The sequence below is a fragment of the Anabrus simplex genome, chromosome 5, assembly GCF_040414725.1.
Source record: "Anabrus simplex isolate iqAnaSimp1 chromosome 5, ASM4041472v1, whole genome shotgun sequence".
NCBI classification, from domain to species: domain Eukaryota; kingdom Metazoa; phylum Arthropoda; class Insecta; order Orthoptera; family Tettigoniidae; genus Anabrus; species Anabrus simplex.
In genome coordinates, this window is record NC_090269.1 from 103,992,760 (window position 1) to 104,010,816 (window position 18,057).

The 18,057-nt window shown below is 42.9% G+C and overlaps 1 protein-coding gene and 1 pseudogene across 2 annotated transcripts in view; both read right to left on the bottom strand.

Annotated features, from left to right (window-relative positions):
* Window positions 1-1,022: 1,022 nt before the first annotated feature.
* On the bottom strand, window positions 1,023-1,141 carry LOC136875135 (5S ribosomal RNA; annotated as a pseudogene).
* A 197-nt stretch (window positions 1,142-1,338) lies between these two features.
* Window positions 1,339-18,057, bottom strand: part of Obp50c (Odorant-binding protein 50c) — a 74,862-nt gene continuing 58,143 nt past the window's right edge. For both annotated transcript variants that reach the window (XM_067148289.2, XM_067148287.2), the window contains exons 3-7: window positions 17,161-17,213; window positions 16,940-16,975; window positions 4,359-4,473; window positions 1,593-1,660; window positions 1,339-1,483 (exon numbers count right to left, since the gene is read on the bottom strand). In XM_067148289.2, coding sequence (XP_067004390.1) covers window positions 1,478-1,483; window positions 1,593-1,660; window positions 4,359-4,473; window positions 16,940-16,975; window positions 17,161-17,213 — 278 coding nt within the window. In that variant the 3' untranslated portion in view covers window positions 1,339-1,477. The remainder of the gene's footprint in view (window positions 1,484-1,592; window positions 1,661-4,358; window positions 4,474-16,939; window positions 16,976-17,160; window positions 17,214-18,057) is intronic.

Below are 18,057 nucleotides of genomic sequence, written 5' to 3' on the forward strand. Positions count from 1 at the left end.
TTTGCGATTTTGGGCGTTTGAAAGGCCCTGGTTTACAGAGTTCTGCTGTAGCTCTGAGGGATAGCAGCTCTTCTATTGTGTGAGAATTATTGGAGTACACCTGACCCTTCGAGAAGTAAAAATAACTGGGAGAGAGATCAGGCGATCGAAGTGGCCAGTTGATTGCACTGCCTCTGCTGATTATCCTCTCTTCATGCTCTCGTGACAAGTTTGTCAAGGCGGTGTATGCTGTTGCTTCGTCTTGCTGAAGGTTTTGCCAAAACACGTCTGCTCCTATCACTCAAACGTAATGACGTAATGACACTGCGATGTACTGGGGACAGAGCATGCGGGAGATGTGGACGCAAGCGATTGGTGCATCGAAATCACGGATTCCAGCATTTCCCGTGATGCGCAGTTCTCTTATCCTTTACCAAGGGGCAATTCCGCGTCTGTTTTGTAAATATCTTTTTTTTTTTTTTTTTTTTTTGCTAGTTGCTTTACGTCGCACCGACACAGATAAGTCTTGTGGCGACGATGGGACGGGAAAGGCCTAGGAGTGGGCAGGAAGCGGCCGTGGCCTTAATTAAGGTACAGTCCCAGCATTTGCCTGGTGTGGAAAGTTTTATAAATATCTTCCGGGTCACTTTTATTTTGCCCACGCGGTAGGTGAGTTATTTTCTATTCATTTGCACCATAATATTTCCATTCTCTGTCTGTATAAAAAACAACCCCATGGCACTACAGCCCTTGAAGGGCCTTGGCCTACCAAGCGACCGCTGTTAAGCCTGAAGACCTGCAGATTACGAGGTGTCGTGTGGTCGGCACGACGAATCCTCTCGACCGTTATTCTTAGCTTTCTAGACCGGGGCCGCTATTTCACCGTCAGATAGCTCCTCAATTCTAATCACGTAAGCTGAGTGGACCTCGAAACAGCCCTCAGGTCCAGGTAAAATCCCTGCCCTGGTCGGGAATCGAACCCGGGGTCTGCGGAAATGAGGCAGGGACGCTACCCCTACACCACTGGGCCGGCAAAGGAATTGAGCCAAGGACACGCGGTGTTCCCAAGCGGTCATCCATCCAAGTACTGACCACGACCAATGTTGATTAACTGCGGTGATCGGCCGAGAACCGGTGTATTCAACATGGTACGGTCGTTGGCCTGTCTATATATAGTCACATCAAATACCCCAACGGCATTTTGGGTTTGCAACCTCCTCCTTCCCCCCAAAAAAATCCTGGATACGGGCCTGCATCCAACCATTACTTATCACACCGGCAGGTGACCTGCCTAGGGAACAGTTGAGTGGATGGGAGATGGAATGTTCTGGAATATATGGAAACGAATTCACTTCAATGCATACTCACTTAGAATGTTTATCTATTTAAAAATTTATACAAGTGTTACTTTATTAATTAATTCTATTACAATAAACTGCTGAATTGAGATGTAGAACCAATGTTTCCTGTGAGTGAATTCTCTCCCAATGCGGTATCTTTACATCTGAAAAAGAGAAGCATATCGTTAAAATACATTCAAACAGTAGAAAGTCTATTATTAGTAAAACTGTAGTATCTCACAGGTTTTAATGTTTAGAGAAACTCGTTCTTACATCTGGCATTTTTGGCATATAGCATTCCATGATCTTGGCACCAGTCTCACACATGTCATCCATGGTAACTGAAACAGAGAAAATTTAACTGTCATAGGCCTAGATATAGATACAGTTCGAAAAGAAGCTACGTCAGTACTAGATTCAATCCATTCTCTCATGAATTCAATTTCTTTTCTTTCGATTACAGTTATAATATTTTCATACCATTATCAGCGGAGTAAATAATAATTTCGTGTGGCTATTTCTAGCCGAGTGCAGCCCTTGTAAGGCAGACCCTCCGATGAGGGTGGGCGGCATCTGCCATGTGTAGGTAACTGCGTGTTATTGTGGTGGAGAATAGTGTTATGTGTGGTGTGTGAGTTGCAGGGATGTTCGGGACAGCACAAACACCCAGCCCCCGGGCCATTGGAATTAACCAATGGAGATTAAAATCCCCGACCCGGCCGGGAATCGAACCCGGGACCCTATGAACAGAAGGCCAGTACGCTAACCATTCAGCCAACGAGTCGGACAGCGGAGTAAATGGCAGCACGAGAAGGATAGATATGATCGCCATTAAAGGGAAGAAAGGATATACCGGATGGTCCGCCAGCGCCTTGCGATCCAGTTTTGTACATCCCTTCACATTTACTACAATTCTGAAAGACATCGGTCCGTCTCCCTAAACCGGGGTTATATAACGAGATGTGCGTTTACGGGCTAGAAGACAGCAGGAATTGTGAGCGCCACTATTAATTCATTATGGGTACCTCGAATGAACCCGTAAAACGAGAAGAGATACGCAGAACATGTACTTTAAAAGAGGAGTTTGACGCACAGACTGCGAGCACGGTACTGTGTAGGCTGGGAAGTGGGCGCCGTAAGGCAAGTGTCGCAGTAGCTCACATGGCAAGCGGGCGGGGAGATATGTGATAGAGGACAGTGCTCGTGGCAGGAGGCTCGAATCGCCCGGAAATTTTTTTTTTTTAACAGCCAGTTGCCTGGGATGTGGTAAGGTTGGATACTTGATAGCTTCCAAGGACTGATTTGTTTAATTGACCCTGTAAAGACCGTGTGTATCGTTGCATTGGGTATAGTGCTGGTTTGGACGAGGATGAAAAGGTGATGGTCTGTGGCCGGTTAGCTACGTCGTACATGTTCCAAGCTTCGTAGACCACAGGTAGTGCATAGTATGCCCCATTGGAACGATAACAACATGCGGTGGCAGGTAAGTATATAGCTGCACGAACTTCCCTCCTGCCTGCAGTGCCATATCATATGAATAAATACGAGCTGGACGATGATCGCTGGGAGAGGGACAGTCCCTAAGAAGACGATAGAGCTGATGAAGACTTTCAGGATCATTTCCAAGGAGGTCATCGACTGGGGACTAAAAGCCTCAGGGGTTCTCTTTTGATACTCAGACACCATTTATATTCGCTAGACTGAGACTTATAATTTACTTTTAATTTTTTAATGATATTGGTTTAGTGTATTGTTTGTCTTAGGCACCAGGCGAGTTGGCCGTGTGGTTAGAGGCGCGCAGCTGTGAGCTTGCATCCGGGGGATAGTGGGTTCGAATCCCACGATAGGGTAGGGAAGGCCTAGGAGTGGAAAGGAAACGCCCGTAGCGTTAATTAAAGTACAGCTCCAGCATCCGCCTGGTGTGAAAATGGAAAACCATCATCAGAACTGCCGACACTGGGGTTCGAGCCCACTATCTTCCGGATGCATAACAAAGAATGCCTTAAAATCCCGGTCCAAAACCAAAATAAGCCGGGATGGCTCCAGCGACCCCCAAAAAATACTTCGGATAAGCTGAAGAAAATGCGATCGTGAATACTGAGAATATTCACCTGAATTGGCCCGCAAGAACTGATAAGCGAGCACAACACGGTTGCACTAACAGTAGTGCCAGACCTGTAGTTCAAATTCTTTCCAAAAGAGTAAATATGTCCTAGACCAGCGTAGAGCATCCCACGTGGAATGGCAAGATTGTTGATTCGATAGTCACTGGTGTCCGGTTAACCATTTCTAAACTGTACTTAATATACCTTTGGAATGTATTATATAGAGTAAAATAAACTCTTGCCCTCGTCCTGAAGTGGTGTAGCCCTTTTCAGGCACACCCCCAATGGAGGTGAGCTACATGTACCATTTTAACTACATTCCAGCTATCCTGTCATTCCTAAATTCCTGGCACTACCGGGAATCGAACCCGGGCCTCTGAGACGGTAGCTAATAATGCTAACCGTTACGCGACGGAGACGTACATTATACAGAGTGATCTATATAGAAAGGGTGGTTTTGAAAACAGCAAATATTTGTTCATATTGATCGGATTCTGATGGTTTTTATATTAAACGACATTGAAGCTACGATAGTTTAGTTCTGTGAAGAATCCAAGTGATGTCACCAAATTCTATATATTACATTTCACAGACCGTATGGCCTCCCAGATCGCCTGACCTCACACCGCCGGATTTGTTCTTATGGGATTCCTTAAATATCGAGTTTATCGTAATAAGCCTAGAACAGTTGAAGATTCGAAGAAAAATATTGCCACCGAAATCAACATTGACGCAGAGGTACTGCAGTGATCTGCCAGAAAAATGCAGTGATGAGTACGGTTGTGTCCACAGGTAGGTCATTTTCAGCATCTACTGCGAGGGTAAGGAATTTACCCTATACACTGTATATTTAGAGAAGTCAACATTACTATTTTTTCCTTCTCCTTGTATCCTGATGGGTGAAGATTTCCATGGACATCAAATAGACACTTACCTTCTTTAGCACACTGGTCAATTGCTTCAAAGGCTTGCTTTTTCTTGTTTTCATCCTCAAACATAATTTCTGCCTTCTGTTTCGCTCCTTCAGGATTGAACTTGCCATCCACCATCTGAAATAAAGAATTGTATGCATTTTAAAAATGAAACAATATTAAGAAAATAAATCCTATGTCACTAATAAGTTAACCGTTGTTAATGAGATTATAAGACGCTGTTACCAGCCACCTCCTGGGGATGGGGGTGATAGAATGACATTCACGGTATCCCCTGCCAGTCGTAAGTGGTGATGGTGGTGATTTGTGTTTTAAGAGGACGTATAAGTATGTAATCATCCTCTCTGAACAAATTAGTGGAAAACAAATTTAAAATAAAAGCAAAATGATTTATTTAACGTAGGAATTCGGAAACGCAGTACAAAATAAGTCCGCCTCTGTGGTGTAGTGGTTAGTGTGATTAGCTGCCATCCCCGCAGGCCCAGGTTCGATTCCTGGCTCTGCCACGAAATTTGAAAAGTGATACGAGGGCTGGAACGGGGTCCACTCAGCCTCGAGAGATGAAGTGAGTAGAGGTGGGTTCGATTCCCACTTCAGCCATCCTGGAAGTGGTTTTCCGTGGTTCCCACTTCCCCTCCAGGCAAATGCCCGGATGGTATCAAACTTAAGGGCACGGCCGCTTCCTTCCCTCTTCCTACTCTATTTCTTACAATCTACCCTACCCCCCACAATGCCCCTGTTCAGCATCTGGAGGGTAAACAGATTAAGAAGAAGAAGAAGTACAAAAAACAAAAAATATTGAATTAGGCCGAAAAATTACTAACGACTCAGAAGGGAACGTGAGTTCCCTGAGTATCAGAACACTTGCAATTTACATACACTTGATTAATCCACTGTCGCACATAAAGCGGATGACGAGATCAGCAGTAGTCGCATCATCGGGTAATATACGTTCGGGGGCCGATGACCTTCGATGTTAGGCCCCTTAAAACAATAAGCATCATCATCATCATCAATATGCGTTCGAGTGTTTCCTGCAGGCCGAGGCTCCGTCTTAGGCCAGAGAAATCGGCGCACTCTGTGAGGATATGGGCCACGCTGAAGTCGGCACAGGAACACACTGGGGTTCTTCCCTCTTTAGGAGATAAGAGTGCGTAGATCGTTCATGACCTATCCCCAGCCTCTCTCCGTGAAGGCCGGAAAGAGTACCGCCACCCGGTAATTGCTCTCAGCTTGTTGGGAGTTCGGATGGCTAGCCCTCCGATTCCCAGGACGCCAAGATGGTTCGTCGTAGCTGAGAACAAATAGAAGTGACTAAAATAGGAACCAGGGATTCTCAACTTGAGAGCGCGGGTTGGCGACCACGGTTCCCCTAGCAGAGTCTGCCATTGATTCCACTTACACGTGTCAGGCTCTCGCTTTCCTCCTTCCTATCCGACCCCGACATTACTAGGTCTTCGAGACATAGGGAGTCTGTAGTTTACACGTCCTTCGTCACCATTCTTCACTTTCTTTTGCCGATACCCTCATTTTCTGAGGTGTGGAACCTCTCCTATTTTCCTCTGATTAGTTCTTCCTGTGAGTGGGTGCGGCAGAATGACATCCACAGTATTCCCTGCTTATCGTAAGAGGTGACTAAACGGGGCCACAGGCGTTCTGTAACTTGGGAGCGTGGACCACAGGGACCTCACTTGGTCAGTTCTTGTTTCTCTCGACCCCTAAGGTTTCAGGTTAACAAGGCCTACAGATTCTTTCACTTCCACTCCCTTCATGGACCTCCCCTTGCTTTTTTTTTCGTCACCTTCATTCAAGTGTCCGACTTCTTCCTTTTTTCTTCTCATTGGTGTTAATAGAGGATGGAAAATGGTCACTTAGTTGTACTTCCTCTTGAAACACCACCACCACCACCACCACCACGGGACTAGAAGCTCTCTAATTGAGAGAGCTTGGGTTGGCGAGCGTTTCTCCTAACTGATTTTGACATTGCTTCGACTTACTTTTTGTGTGTGGGTAATTAGCTTTACGTCACAGTGACACAGATAGGTCTTGTGGCGATGAAGGTATAGGAAAGGCCAAGGAGTAGGAAGGAAGTGCCCTCGGCCTTAATTAAGGTACAGCCCCAGCATTTGCCTGGTGTGAAAATGGAAAGCCATCTTCAGGGCTACCGATAGTGGGGCTCGAACCCACCATTTCCCGGATGCAAGCTCACAGCTGAAATACTTTGTATAATAATCCATTTATTATATTCGAACACAATGAATTTAAATTAATTTTCAATTGAAATGTTAATTAAGTTAGTATGCAACGGTTCGGAAATGTTCGGGTTTTATAATTAGCCTTTTCCTGTCCAACGTCGAGGTCACCTCCACATTCTGTTTCGTTATAGTTGAGAAGATATTAATTGAAGTTCTTTGACCTGATTGAGGTCGATCGATATCCCTTGAGTTTCTAGAGCAAATGTTTGTGCACAAAGGAAGCTGTTCTGTTATCTCCATGGAAATAATACGAGACATATGTAGCCGTGTATGGTTACCCGCGGCCCGTCAGCTGTGTTTACATTGAGTAGAGCTGCACACGTGTTGTACTAGACGTGTTTATCTGTGAATGCGAAATATCTTAGTTGAATTCGCGATATACTGTAAAAGCGGCAAATATGAATGAAGAACTAATACATATGCATGTTTATGAAAGAGCAGTGAGAATGATTATTTATTTCAAATAGACGAAGTGTTTGGAGAACTGTCAAGTGAAGATGAAGGTACTATATAGTGAACTACAGCATTGCAAGTTGTCAATTTTCCGTAGTAAGACACAAAGGATGCAATGTATCCACAAAAAGAGACCGCACGGAGCCCCCACTTAGTTGGTTTCTTGGAGTTGTAGGTTTTAAATGATATTACTCCCTTGAAAGCAATGCCAGATTCGTCAACTGACAAGTTTGGCCCAGGTACGAAATATTCCCTACTTTTCTGTCAACATAATTTTGAAAATTATTGACTTGCTAAGTTATTGTTCTAAGGCTGGTACGTTGATTTTGAGTTTCTTGCTAAATGGACTCTGTGGTGTAGTGGTTAGCGTGATTAGATGCCACCCCCGGAGGTCCGGGTTCGATTCCCGACTCTGCCACGAAATTTGAAAAGTGGTACGAGGGCTGGAACGGGGTCCACTCAGCCTCGGGAGGTCAACTGAGTAGAGGTGGGTTCGATTCCCACCTTAGCCATCCTGGAAGTGGTTTTCCGTGGTTTCCCACTTCTCCTCCAGGCAAATGCCGGGATGGTACCTAACTTAAGGCCACGGCCGCTTCCTTCCCTCTTCCTTGTCTATCCCTTCCAATCTTCCCCATCCCCCGCAAGGCCCCTGTTCAGCATAGCAGGTGAGGCCGCCTGGGCGAGGTACTGATCATTCTCCCCAGTTGTATCCCCAGATCCGATGTCTGAAGCTCCAGGACACTGCCTTTGAGGCGGTAGAGGTGGGATCCCTCGCTCAGTCCGAGGGAAAAGCCAACCCTGGACAATAAACAGATTAAGAAAGAAAGTAAAGCTCTAAATAACTAACTAGACTCATGTTCATAGAATATAATAATCATAATAATAATATAATTATAGTTACTAATAAAAGTGCTGAGTTTAATCTGACTAGGTAAAAAGGTGCAAAATTAATTTGGACCAGACAGTTGGAATATGTGACAGAAAATTGTGCTGCAAAGGGTTAGTAATCTCTGTTACTAGGCGACAAGCCAGATGAGTTAGATCACGATAAATAAACAACAACTCATTTGAGTGGAGCAATTCTGGTGTCAATTTCTGTGTAAAACTAAAGAAATAAAATAATGACAAACACATGTAATGGCCATGGACGTAAGGAATGTGATTCAGGCCCGCCTGCAAAAATTAACATACGGGCCCCCTCAAATAATATGTAAAACTTACGAATAACTAATATCAGTTTAATTAGAGCAGGTAATAATATGCAATACATTGTCAATTACATCAACAAATCGTTATTCACTATTGTAAAATTATTAAAGAATAATGTCCGACTCGTTGGCTGAACGGTCAGCGTACTGGCCTTCGGTTCACAGGGCCCCGGGTTCGATTTTCGGCCGGGTCGGGGTTTTTAACCTTAATTGCTTAATTCCAATGGCACGGGGGCTGGGTTTATGTATTGTCTTCATCATCATTTCATCCTTATCACGACGCGCAGGTCACCTACGGGTGTCAAATAGAAAGACCTGCACCTGCGAGCCGAACCCGTCCTGGGATATCCCGGCACTAAAAGCCATACGACATTTCATTTCATTAAAGAATAATGTTAATATGTTTTATTTGGCTGCCTCCATTGTTTAACGGTTAAACTGCTAAACCATTCACCAATTAGTTTTTCGTACTTAAAAATGGTTTCATTCTTCAGTAACTACGGAACTACACTCTGTAACCGTTACCAAAAGTAATTTATTCGATTACAACCTGACACGCAAATGTTCTCATGTTACGTAGCTACTGTCCTTGTTTGATGTCCCACTCGTTTGAAACACGTCTATTCACTCCCCTCCCCACAGGCGCTGCTTGACACGGCGCTTGCGATGCGTCATCCGAGCGCGCGCTCAGTAGAATTTGACTCGCTATTGCTAGCTGGTGGTGGTGGTGGTGGTGATTATTGTTTTAAGAGGAAGTACAACGAGGCAACCATCCTCTATATAACACTAATCAGAGGGAAAAAGGGAAGGGATCCGATACTTCGAAAAATGAAGATATCGGCCAAAGGAAGACAAGGGCCACGAAGGGTGTGAAAATGAAAGACTCCCTAGCCCTCGCAAACCTAATAGCGTCGGGGTCGGAAAATAACAAGAGTTGACCAAGAGAGGTCGGATAGGAGAGATGAAAGTGAGGAGCCTGGCACAAGTAAGTGGAAGCAATGCCAGGACTCAGCTAAGGCCCCGTGGTCGCCAACCCACGCTCCAAAGTTCAGAGCCCCTGGGGCCCCTTTCAGTCGCCTCTTACGACAGGCAGGGGATACCGTGGGTGTTATTCTACCGCCCCCACCCACAGGGGGGTATTGCTAGCTGAAGTGTCGTTTATTTGATTTGTTTCAGGAATCATTTCAAAGCTGAATAGACTTACACTCCACCACAGGTGTAGAAAGGGGCCCGGAGTATTCTGGCGAGACACCTCCACCCTCGTCAACAGCAGCTGGTGTCAACCGGCCTGAAGTCCCTTCCACTCTTGGGGACAAGAAGCTCACGCGCTCATGGTCCAAAGTCAAACTGGGTAGACATGTACAGTCTACTCCGCAAGGATTATTACATAATATGTTAGTTTCAATGCTGCTATTCGTATCTACAAATGATTCTGGAGGAGAGATGTGTTCATTACGCCTGCCAGGGTCCAACCCTCCCGCCCCTAGACAAGTATATTTACTTTTATAACCTAAAGTAGCGATCCAGGCGCCATTATCCATTGCTTCTACCAAGGATCAGGGGCATTGGCCGACGTTACCAACCACTGCAAAGGAAAAAATACTAAAGAGTCTCGCGAAGTTAGAAAGTGTCATGGCGTCGGACGGTAACCTTACACTTTCTAAATTCCTCCTTTAATCTCTAGGCTTACGGCAAGAAATAAAGGTCATTTATTAGCTTTAACGTATTTTTGTATATTCAGGCCAATCTCTGTCATGAGAACAGTGGCCCCTTCAGGACCACACTCCCTTCGAGACGATCTTTTCTATCGCCGCGGCGCATACTGTCCACACGGCAAGGAAAAAAAGTATAGCAATATCAAACCAACAACCAACAGTTGGCAGCATTGCTATTATACACACGTCTACTTACATCAGCGCTACTAGTGGAAACCTAAGTATTAAACAAAGGACAGTCACTCCTCGCGCGCCACATAGTTTTGCCTCGTGTTACTAACGTTGCGGAGTAGACTACAGCTTTGCCTCAAACTGAGACGCAAATGATGTGATGGGGACTAGAAGTTAACGGCAAATTGGTGAAAGTGGACAGCAGGGAAAAACAGAATATGGATATCTGAAAAGTGGCGTGGAAGTTGGTGAACCAATCAATCAATACTGATCTGCATTTAGGGCAGTCGCCCAGGTGGTAGATTCCCTATCTGTTGCTTTCCTAGCCTTTTTCGAAATGATTTCAAAGAAATTGGAAATTTATTGAACATCTCCCTTGGTAAGTTATTCCAATCCCTAACTCCCCTTCCTATAAATGAATATTTGCCCCAGTTTGTCCTCTTGAATTCCAACTTTATCTTCATATTGTGATCTTTCCTACTTTTATAGACGCTATTCAAACCTATTCGTCTACTAATGTCATTCCACGCCATCTCTCCGCTGACAGCTCGGAACATACCACTCAGTCGAGCAGCTCTCTTCTTTCTCTCAATTCTTCCCAACCCAGACATTGCAACATTTTTGTAACGCTACTCTTTTGTCGGAAATCACCCAGAACAAATCGAGCTGCTTTTCTTTGGATTTTTTCCAGTTCTTGAATCAGGTAATCCTGGTGAGGGTCCCATACACTGGAACCATACTCTAGTTGGGGTCTTACCAGAGACTTATATGCACTCTCCTTTATATCCTTACTACAACCCCTAAACACCCTCATAACCATGTGCAGAGATCGGTACCCTTTATTTACAATCCCATTTATGTGATTACCCCAATGAAGATCTTTCCTTATATTAACACCTAGATACTTACAATGATCCCCAAAAGGAACTTTTGTTGTAACCAAGGTTGAAGTTTACAGAACACAACTTTTATTGCTTCACTTTATGATATTTACACAAATAACAGAAATTTATTTTGAAGCAAAAAGGAATATTGAATCTTGAGAAAAGTCTGTCTTTATACAATATGTACAGGTTTGCAGTCTTTATATACACTTCTATCTTGAAAAGATAGTCTTGAGAATTGACCCGTTGATAGTCGAGAACTATCTGGCACACTAACATAAATGTTCATGAGAGTCCTTGTTTGTTGAAGTGCCTGAATTCCTAAAAGCAAGTTCAATTGATTGAAGAATTTCCACCTAGCGAAACTAAGGGAGCTTGCGTAAATTAGGGAATGACAATGGCTTGTAAAAGAATTACGGAACATAGGCAGCGGAAAACAGGTAAGGGAGCGGTGACCAGAGGTGAAACCTCGTACTGCCAGAAATTCAGTCCACCTGGTCGAAGCACATTTTTAAGAGGAGTAGCCTCCGTGCTCGACGTAGGGTGTATTCTGGAGCTGGACACCGGGGCAAGTGGGCGATTGAGCAGGAAGGGAGCTCCTATTTATACTACACTCGATGGTCAGGCACGCGCACTGAGGGCTGCGCGTCGAAGCTAGCAGCATGATACACAGGCGCGCGTGCAGCTGGCTGGAGGAGCGAGAAGAGAGCGCCGGACATACAACAACTTTCACCCCATCAACGCAGTAATTAAAACTGAGAGGACTTTTCCTATTTGTAAAACTCACAACCTGACTTTTAGCAAAGTTTATCAACATACCATTGCCTGCTGTCCATCACACAATATTTTCGAGGTCACGTTGCAGTTGCTCACAATCTTGTAACTTATTTATCACTCTATAGAGAATAACATCATCCGCAAAAAGCCTTACCTCCGATTCCACTCCTTTACTCATATCATTTATATATATAAGAAAACATAAAGGTCCGATAACACTGCCCTGAGGAACTCCCCTCTCAACTATTACAGGGTCAGACAAAGCTTCACCTACTCTAACTCTCTGAGATCTATTTTCTAGAAATATAGCAACCCATTCAGTCACTCTTTTGTCTAGTCCAATTGCACTCATTTTTGCCAGTAGTCTCCCATGATCCACCCTATCAAATGCTTTAGACATGTCAATCGCGATACAGTCCATTTGACCTCCAGAATCCAAGATATCTGCTATATCTTGCTGGAATCCTACAAGTTGAGCTTCAGTGGAATAACCTTTCCTAAAACCGAATTACCTTCTATCGAACCAGTTATTTATTTCACAAACATGTCTAATATAATCAGAAAGAATGCCTTCCCAAAGCTTACATACAATGCATGTCAAACTTACTGGCCTATAATTTTCAGCTTTATGTCTATCACCCTTTCCTTTATACACAGGGGCAACTATAGCAACTCTCCATTCATCTGGTATAGCTCCTTCGGCCAAACAATAATCAAATAAGTACTTCAGATATGGTACTATATCCCAACCCATTGTCTTTAGTATATCCCCAGAAATCTGATCAATTCCAGCCGCTTTTCTAGTTTTCAACTTTTGTATCTTATTGTAAATGTCATTGTTATCATACGTAAATTTTATTACTTCTTTGGCCTTAGTCTCTTCCTCTATCTCGACATTATCCTTGTAACCAACAATCTTTACATACTGCTGACTGAATACTTCTGCCTTTTGAAGATCCTCACATACACACTCCCCTTGTTCATTAATTATTCCTGGAATGTCCTTCTTGGAACCTGTTTCTGCCTTAAAATACCTATACATACCCTTCCATTTTTCACTAAAATTTGTATGACTGCCAATTATGCTTGCCATCATGTTATCCTTAGCTGCCTTCTTTGCTAGATTCAATTTTCTAGTAAGTTCCTTTAATTTCTCCTTACTTCCACAGCCATTTCTAACTCTATTTCTTTCCAGTCTGCACCTCCTTCTTAGTCTCTTTATTTCTCTATTATAATAAGGTGGGTCTTTACCATTCCTTACCACCCTTAAAGGTACAAACCTGTTTTCGCATTCCTCAACAATTTCTTTAAACCCATCCCAGAGTCTGTTTACATTTTTATTTACCGTTTTCCACCGATCATAGTTACTTTTTAGAAATTGCCTCATAGCTGCTTTATCAGCCATATGGTACTGCCTAACAGTCCTACCTTTAAGACCTTCCTTTCTATCACATTTATTTTTAACTACCACAAAAACAGCTTCATGATCACTAATACCATCTATTACTTCAGTTTCCCTATAGAGCTCATCTGGTTTTATCAGCACCACATCCAAAATATTTTTCCCTCTGGTTGGTTCCATCACTTTCTGAATCAGCTGTCCTTCCCATATTAACTTATTTGCCATTTGTTGGTCATGCTTCCTATCGTTCGCATTTCCTTCCCAATTGACATCTGGCAAATTCAGATCTCCCGCTACAATCACATTTCTTTCCATGTCGTTTCCCACATAGCTGACTATCCTATCAAATAATTCCGAATCCGCATCAGTGCTACCCTTTCCCGATCTGTACACTCCAAATATATCAAGTTGCCTATTATCTTTAGAAATGAGCCTTACACCTAGAATTTCATGTGTCTCATCTTTAACTTTTTCGTAGCTTACAAATTCTTCTTTCACCAGAATGAAAACTCCCCCTCCCACCTTTCCTATCCTATCTCTACGATACACACTCCAGTGCCGTGAGAAAATTTCTGCATCCATTATATCATTTCTGAGCCATGATTCAACTCCTATTACAATATCTGGTAAATATATATCTATTAAATTACTTAATTCTATTCCTTTCTTTACAATACTTCTACAGTTCAACACTAACAATTTTATGACATCCCTACTTGATTTCCAGTTCCCTGTTCCCTTATCACCGCTCCCTAGGCCATCCCGTTTCCCTGAATGTACCTCCCTATTACCCTTCCAAACAAATTTCCTAACTTATACGTACCACTGCGGTTTAAATGAAGGCCATCCGAGCGCAGATCCCTTTCTCCTACCCACCCATTAGGATCTAGAAATTTCACTCCCAGTTTCCCACATACCCACTCCATAGTCTCATTTAAATCCCCAATCACCCTCCAGTCAGTATCCCTCCTACACAGTATTCCACTAATAACAATCTCCGCTTTCTTAAACTTCACCCGTGCTGCGTTTACCAGATCCCACACATCTCCAACTATGTTGGTACTTATATCAGCTTGCCTTACGTTGTTGGTACCAACGTGAAACACTACCACCTTCTCCTTCCCCTCCTCCCTCTCTTCTACTTTCCTCAACATCTGCCTCAACCTAATTCCTGGATAACATTCTACCCTGGTTCCCTTTCCTCCACACACTTTCCCCACGTGTCTAACGATGGAATCCCCCATGACCAGAGCCTCAACCCTCCCCACCTCATTTGATCCCCTCCCCTCCTGGTCAGCCCTATCTTTCCTGATAGCTGCAGAAGCTACTTCCTCCTCCCTTTTCTCCTTCCCATGACCCTGTTCCACCTGTCTTTTCCTATCCTCTACTCTACATTTCCCTTTCCTACCTTTTCCCTTCCTCCTACTTCCACGCATCTCAGCAACAGTTCCCTGTCCCTCATCTTCCCTCTGTTGTTCTACCTGGAGTGACTCGTACCGATTTCGCACAGACACCTGTCCTGAATTCTGATCCTGAATAGAGCCCTTGGCCTGCAATCTCCTTCCCCTTAGAACATTAGACCACCTGTCTTCTACAACTCCTCCCTTTCCTTCCCCTCCCTCTTGTACACCTACTGTAACCTGTACATTGTTTGAGGGAGTCCTATCTTCCTTCCCGTCTTCTGTGAGAATCCTAATTATCTCCCTCAAACTTTCCAACTCCTCCCTCATACCCCTCAATGCCTCACCACACCCACAATAAGTACACTCGCGCTCCTTAGCCATTCTTTACGGGGGGAAAATTTTAAATTAAAAAAATAAAATAACTTATTTGCAAAAAAATAAATGAACGGAGGGATATATTGTCTGGGATAGTACACAACAATAAGGTAATTAATATACGACTACACTACAATACTACTTAGTCGTGCTCAATTTTTTTTTATCCTACAACCCCTAACAGGATAAAAGCTGCTGTTAATTACTGAATATCGAAAGTAATACACAAGAACTACACAATTCCAAACTGCAATTAAGCCTATCCTAATTTCAACAATATTTTAGTAAGAGTTTCTACGGATACCTCTACCACACCAGTACTACACAAATATTTTACAATAATAAAATAAGCACACTAAATTCTAATAGGATATTACTCGTATACTACTGTACAGTACACTACAGTAATTTTTAAACTACTTTCAGACGTATCCTAATTACGATACCGGTACCGTACCGTATGTCACTACTAAGCACAACAGAAATGAAATTTGCAAGAACTACTGTACTCAAAGATTACCAACGAAGCTAAATGCTTAGACAAATTATTATTAGTATTACGGTCTAATAGATATACACGAAAGATAACACACGAATATAGCACGCAAGATACGGCACTATCTAAATGTACTGTATCTATACTACAATGTATCTACACTACACTACACTGCGTTTGGTTAAATGCTTAAGTATCAAAAGGATTGCCGTACACGAAGAAAAACACGAATATAACTGGCAAGATACTATCTAATATATTATACCTTATCTTCATTACAATTCTACTGAAATGTGGTTATGTGATTATTACATAGAAGTGTAGAAGTGTAGAAGTGGTCTAAAAGTAAACGTCGAGGCCTGTGTCTCCGATGCTATTGTATACATATTTCTGAAATGTTGCAAACTCAAGCCAAACATGATGGGGAAACTTATTGACTCATCTTCATCCGTTCAAAAGGTATGCGCCCAAAAAGATGATCATAATACGTCCGACGTTGACATGACTTCACCCGCGCCTACACCTTGTGACATCCCCCTGTGGGTGGGGGTGGTAGTGTAACACTCACGGTATCCCCTGCCTGTCGTAAGAGGCGACTAAAAAGGGCTCTGAACTTTGGAGCGAGGGTTGGCGCCACGGGGCCCTTATCTGAGTCCTGGTATTGTTTCCACTTACTTGTGCCTGGCTCCTCACTTTCATCTATCCTTATTGAACTCCCTTTGTCAACTCTTGTTCTTTTCCGACCCCGACGGTGTTACGTATGGATGCGTAGGGAATCTTTCATTTTCACGCCCTTCGTGGCCCTTGTCTTCCTTTGGCCGATACCTTCAGTTTTCGAAGTGTCGGACCCCTTCCATTTTTCCTCTCTGATTAGTGTTGTATAGAGGATGGTTGCCCAGTTGTACTTCCTCTTAAAACAATAATCACCACCACCACCACCACTACACGTTGTGACATCTCGCTTGTCCAGTGCGGCCACGACGATGTGGCGATACAGAGGGAACATTGTGTTTCAATTCACTCTGTGACTTACGAATGCATTTTTTGCATAGGATACGTGCTAGACTCGGCACATAGTCACTTTCACACTTCAACCTTGCGGCTGTGTCATATACAAAGCTTGCACGAGACTTTCTTCAGACAGCACACAAAACTTCAGGCCTGTAGAGGTTATGTACACACAAATTATCGTATACCCTTAATAAATGTTTATAGTGCATGAGCGGTACATTTTGGGTCACAAAATATATACATCGGTAGGAAAGTTAGGATACTTCATCATTTAATACTCCCTTTAAACTAACCTACCATACCGGTACGTTAAATTATGTCAAAACCTTTGTTAATGATTTGACACTGAGCACCGTAGGGGCATATCAGTATTTCTGTTTAAAGGCATGCTTGTTTCAAAATGTAACTTTTTACTGTATTGCAAAATACTTACTGTTCCACACTGCCGGAACATACAGCTGACAAAGCACTGAAACAGAATTAATGCTTGGTTATGAATACCATTTTTCGTATTGACCTATGAACAATCCATTTTAAAATATTATTCTATAGGAAAATTGAATAATCCAAAACCGGTGTGAATTTTGAAGCATAACTGTATTCGTACAGTTTTTTTAATTTGAGAATAAACCGTTGAGTTACAGAACGTCTTACCTTGCCTTCCTGTGAAACTGGAATTTTCTTCTGCATCAGTCCCTTTTCCTCATCTGAAACATAGTATAACAATCAAGATGCATAAACAGAGAATGTTTCCATAATACAATGAGTACTTTTTTTTTTTTGTCACTTATAGAGAAAAGTAGAATCTGAGGGAATCTGAGGAAGTTCTTAACTTATAATGAAGTTCTTAACTTATAAGGATATTAACGAACTCACTACATCATGCACTATACAGACAGTGATATGACATCAGTAGAAGAGTAGAAGAATAAGCTTGTATGAGTTTTTGAATATATGAAAGATCATAATATGAAGATAAATTTGGAATTCAAGGAGACAAATTGAGGAAAATATTCGTTTACAGGTAGAGGAACGGAACAAGCGAGATGTTCGAAAAACTTTCTTGTTAACGTTTAACAAAAGACTACATAAACAACTGATATGGAATTTGCCACCTGGGTGACAACTCTGAATGCAAATCAAAGGATGAGGGTGACGGTAAAGTTGGCACCACAAGAATACACTGGGGGTCTTGAGTCTAGAGTCCATCGTGTGAAGGAGTCGACACAGTCTATACACTAACCTCGTACTAACTCATATAGACGATAGGAGATGAAAGTGCTTACTTGGACGGAAGACGCCGTATTCTTAATTGGGTTTGAGCCCCAGCTTCATGGCTGCTGTCAGTAGGGCTCGTACCCATCACCTCACGATTGCAAACTTACAGCTACATGAACTGTAGTACCGGTACTCTTTAAGTCTTACCTATTTCATTCTTCATATTTCTGCATTGCATACCTCTGCAGTCCGAATAGAACATGTTACAATATTATTCGTAGTAACCTTTTCCAGCAATAGTGAAGCAACTCTCTTTATGTATCCTTGACTACA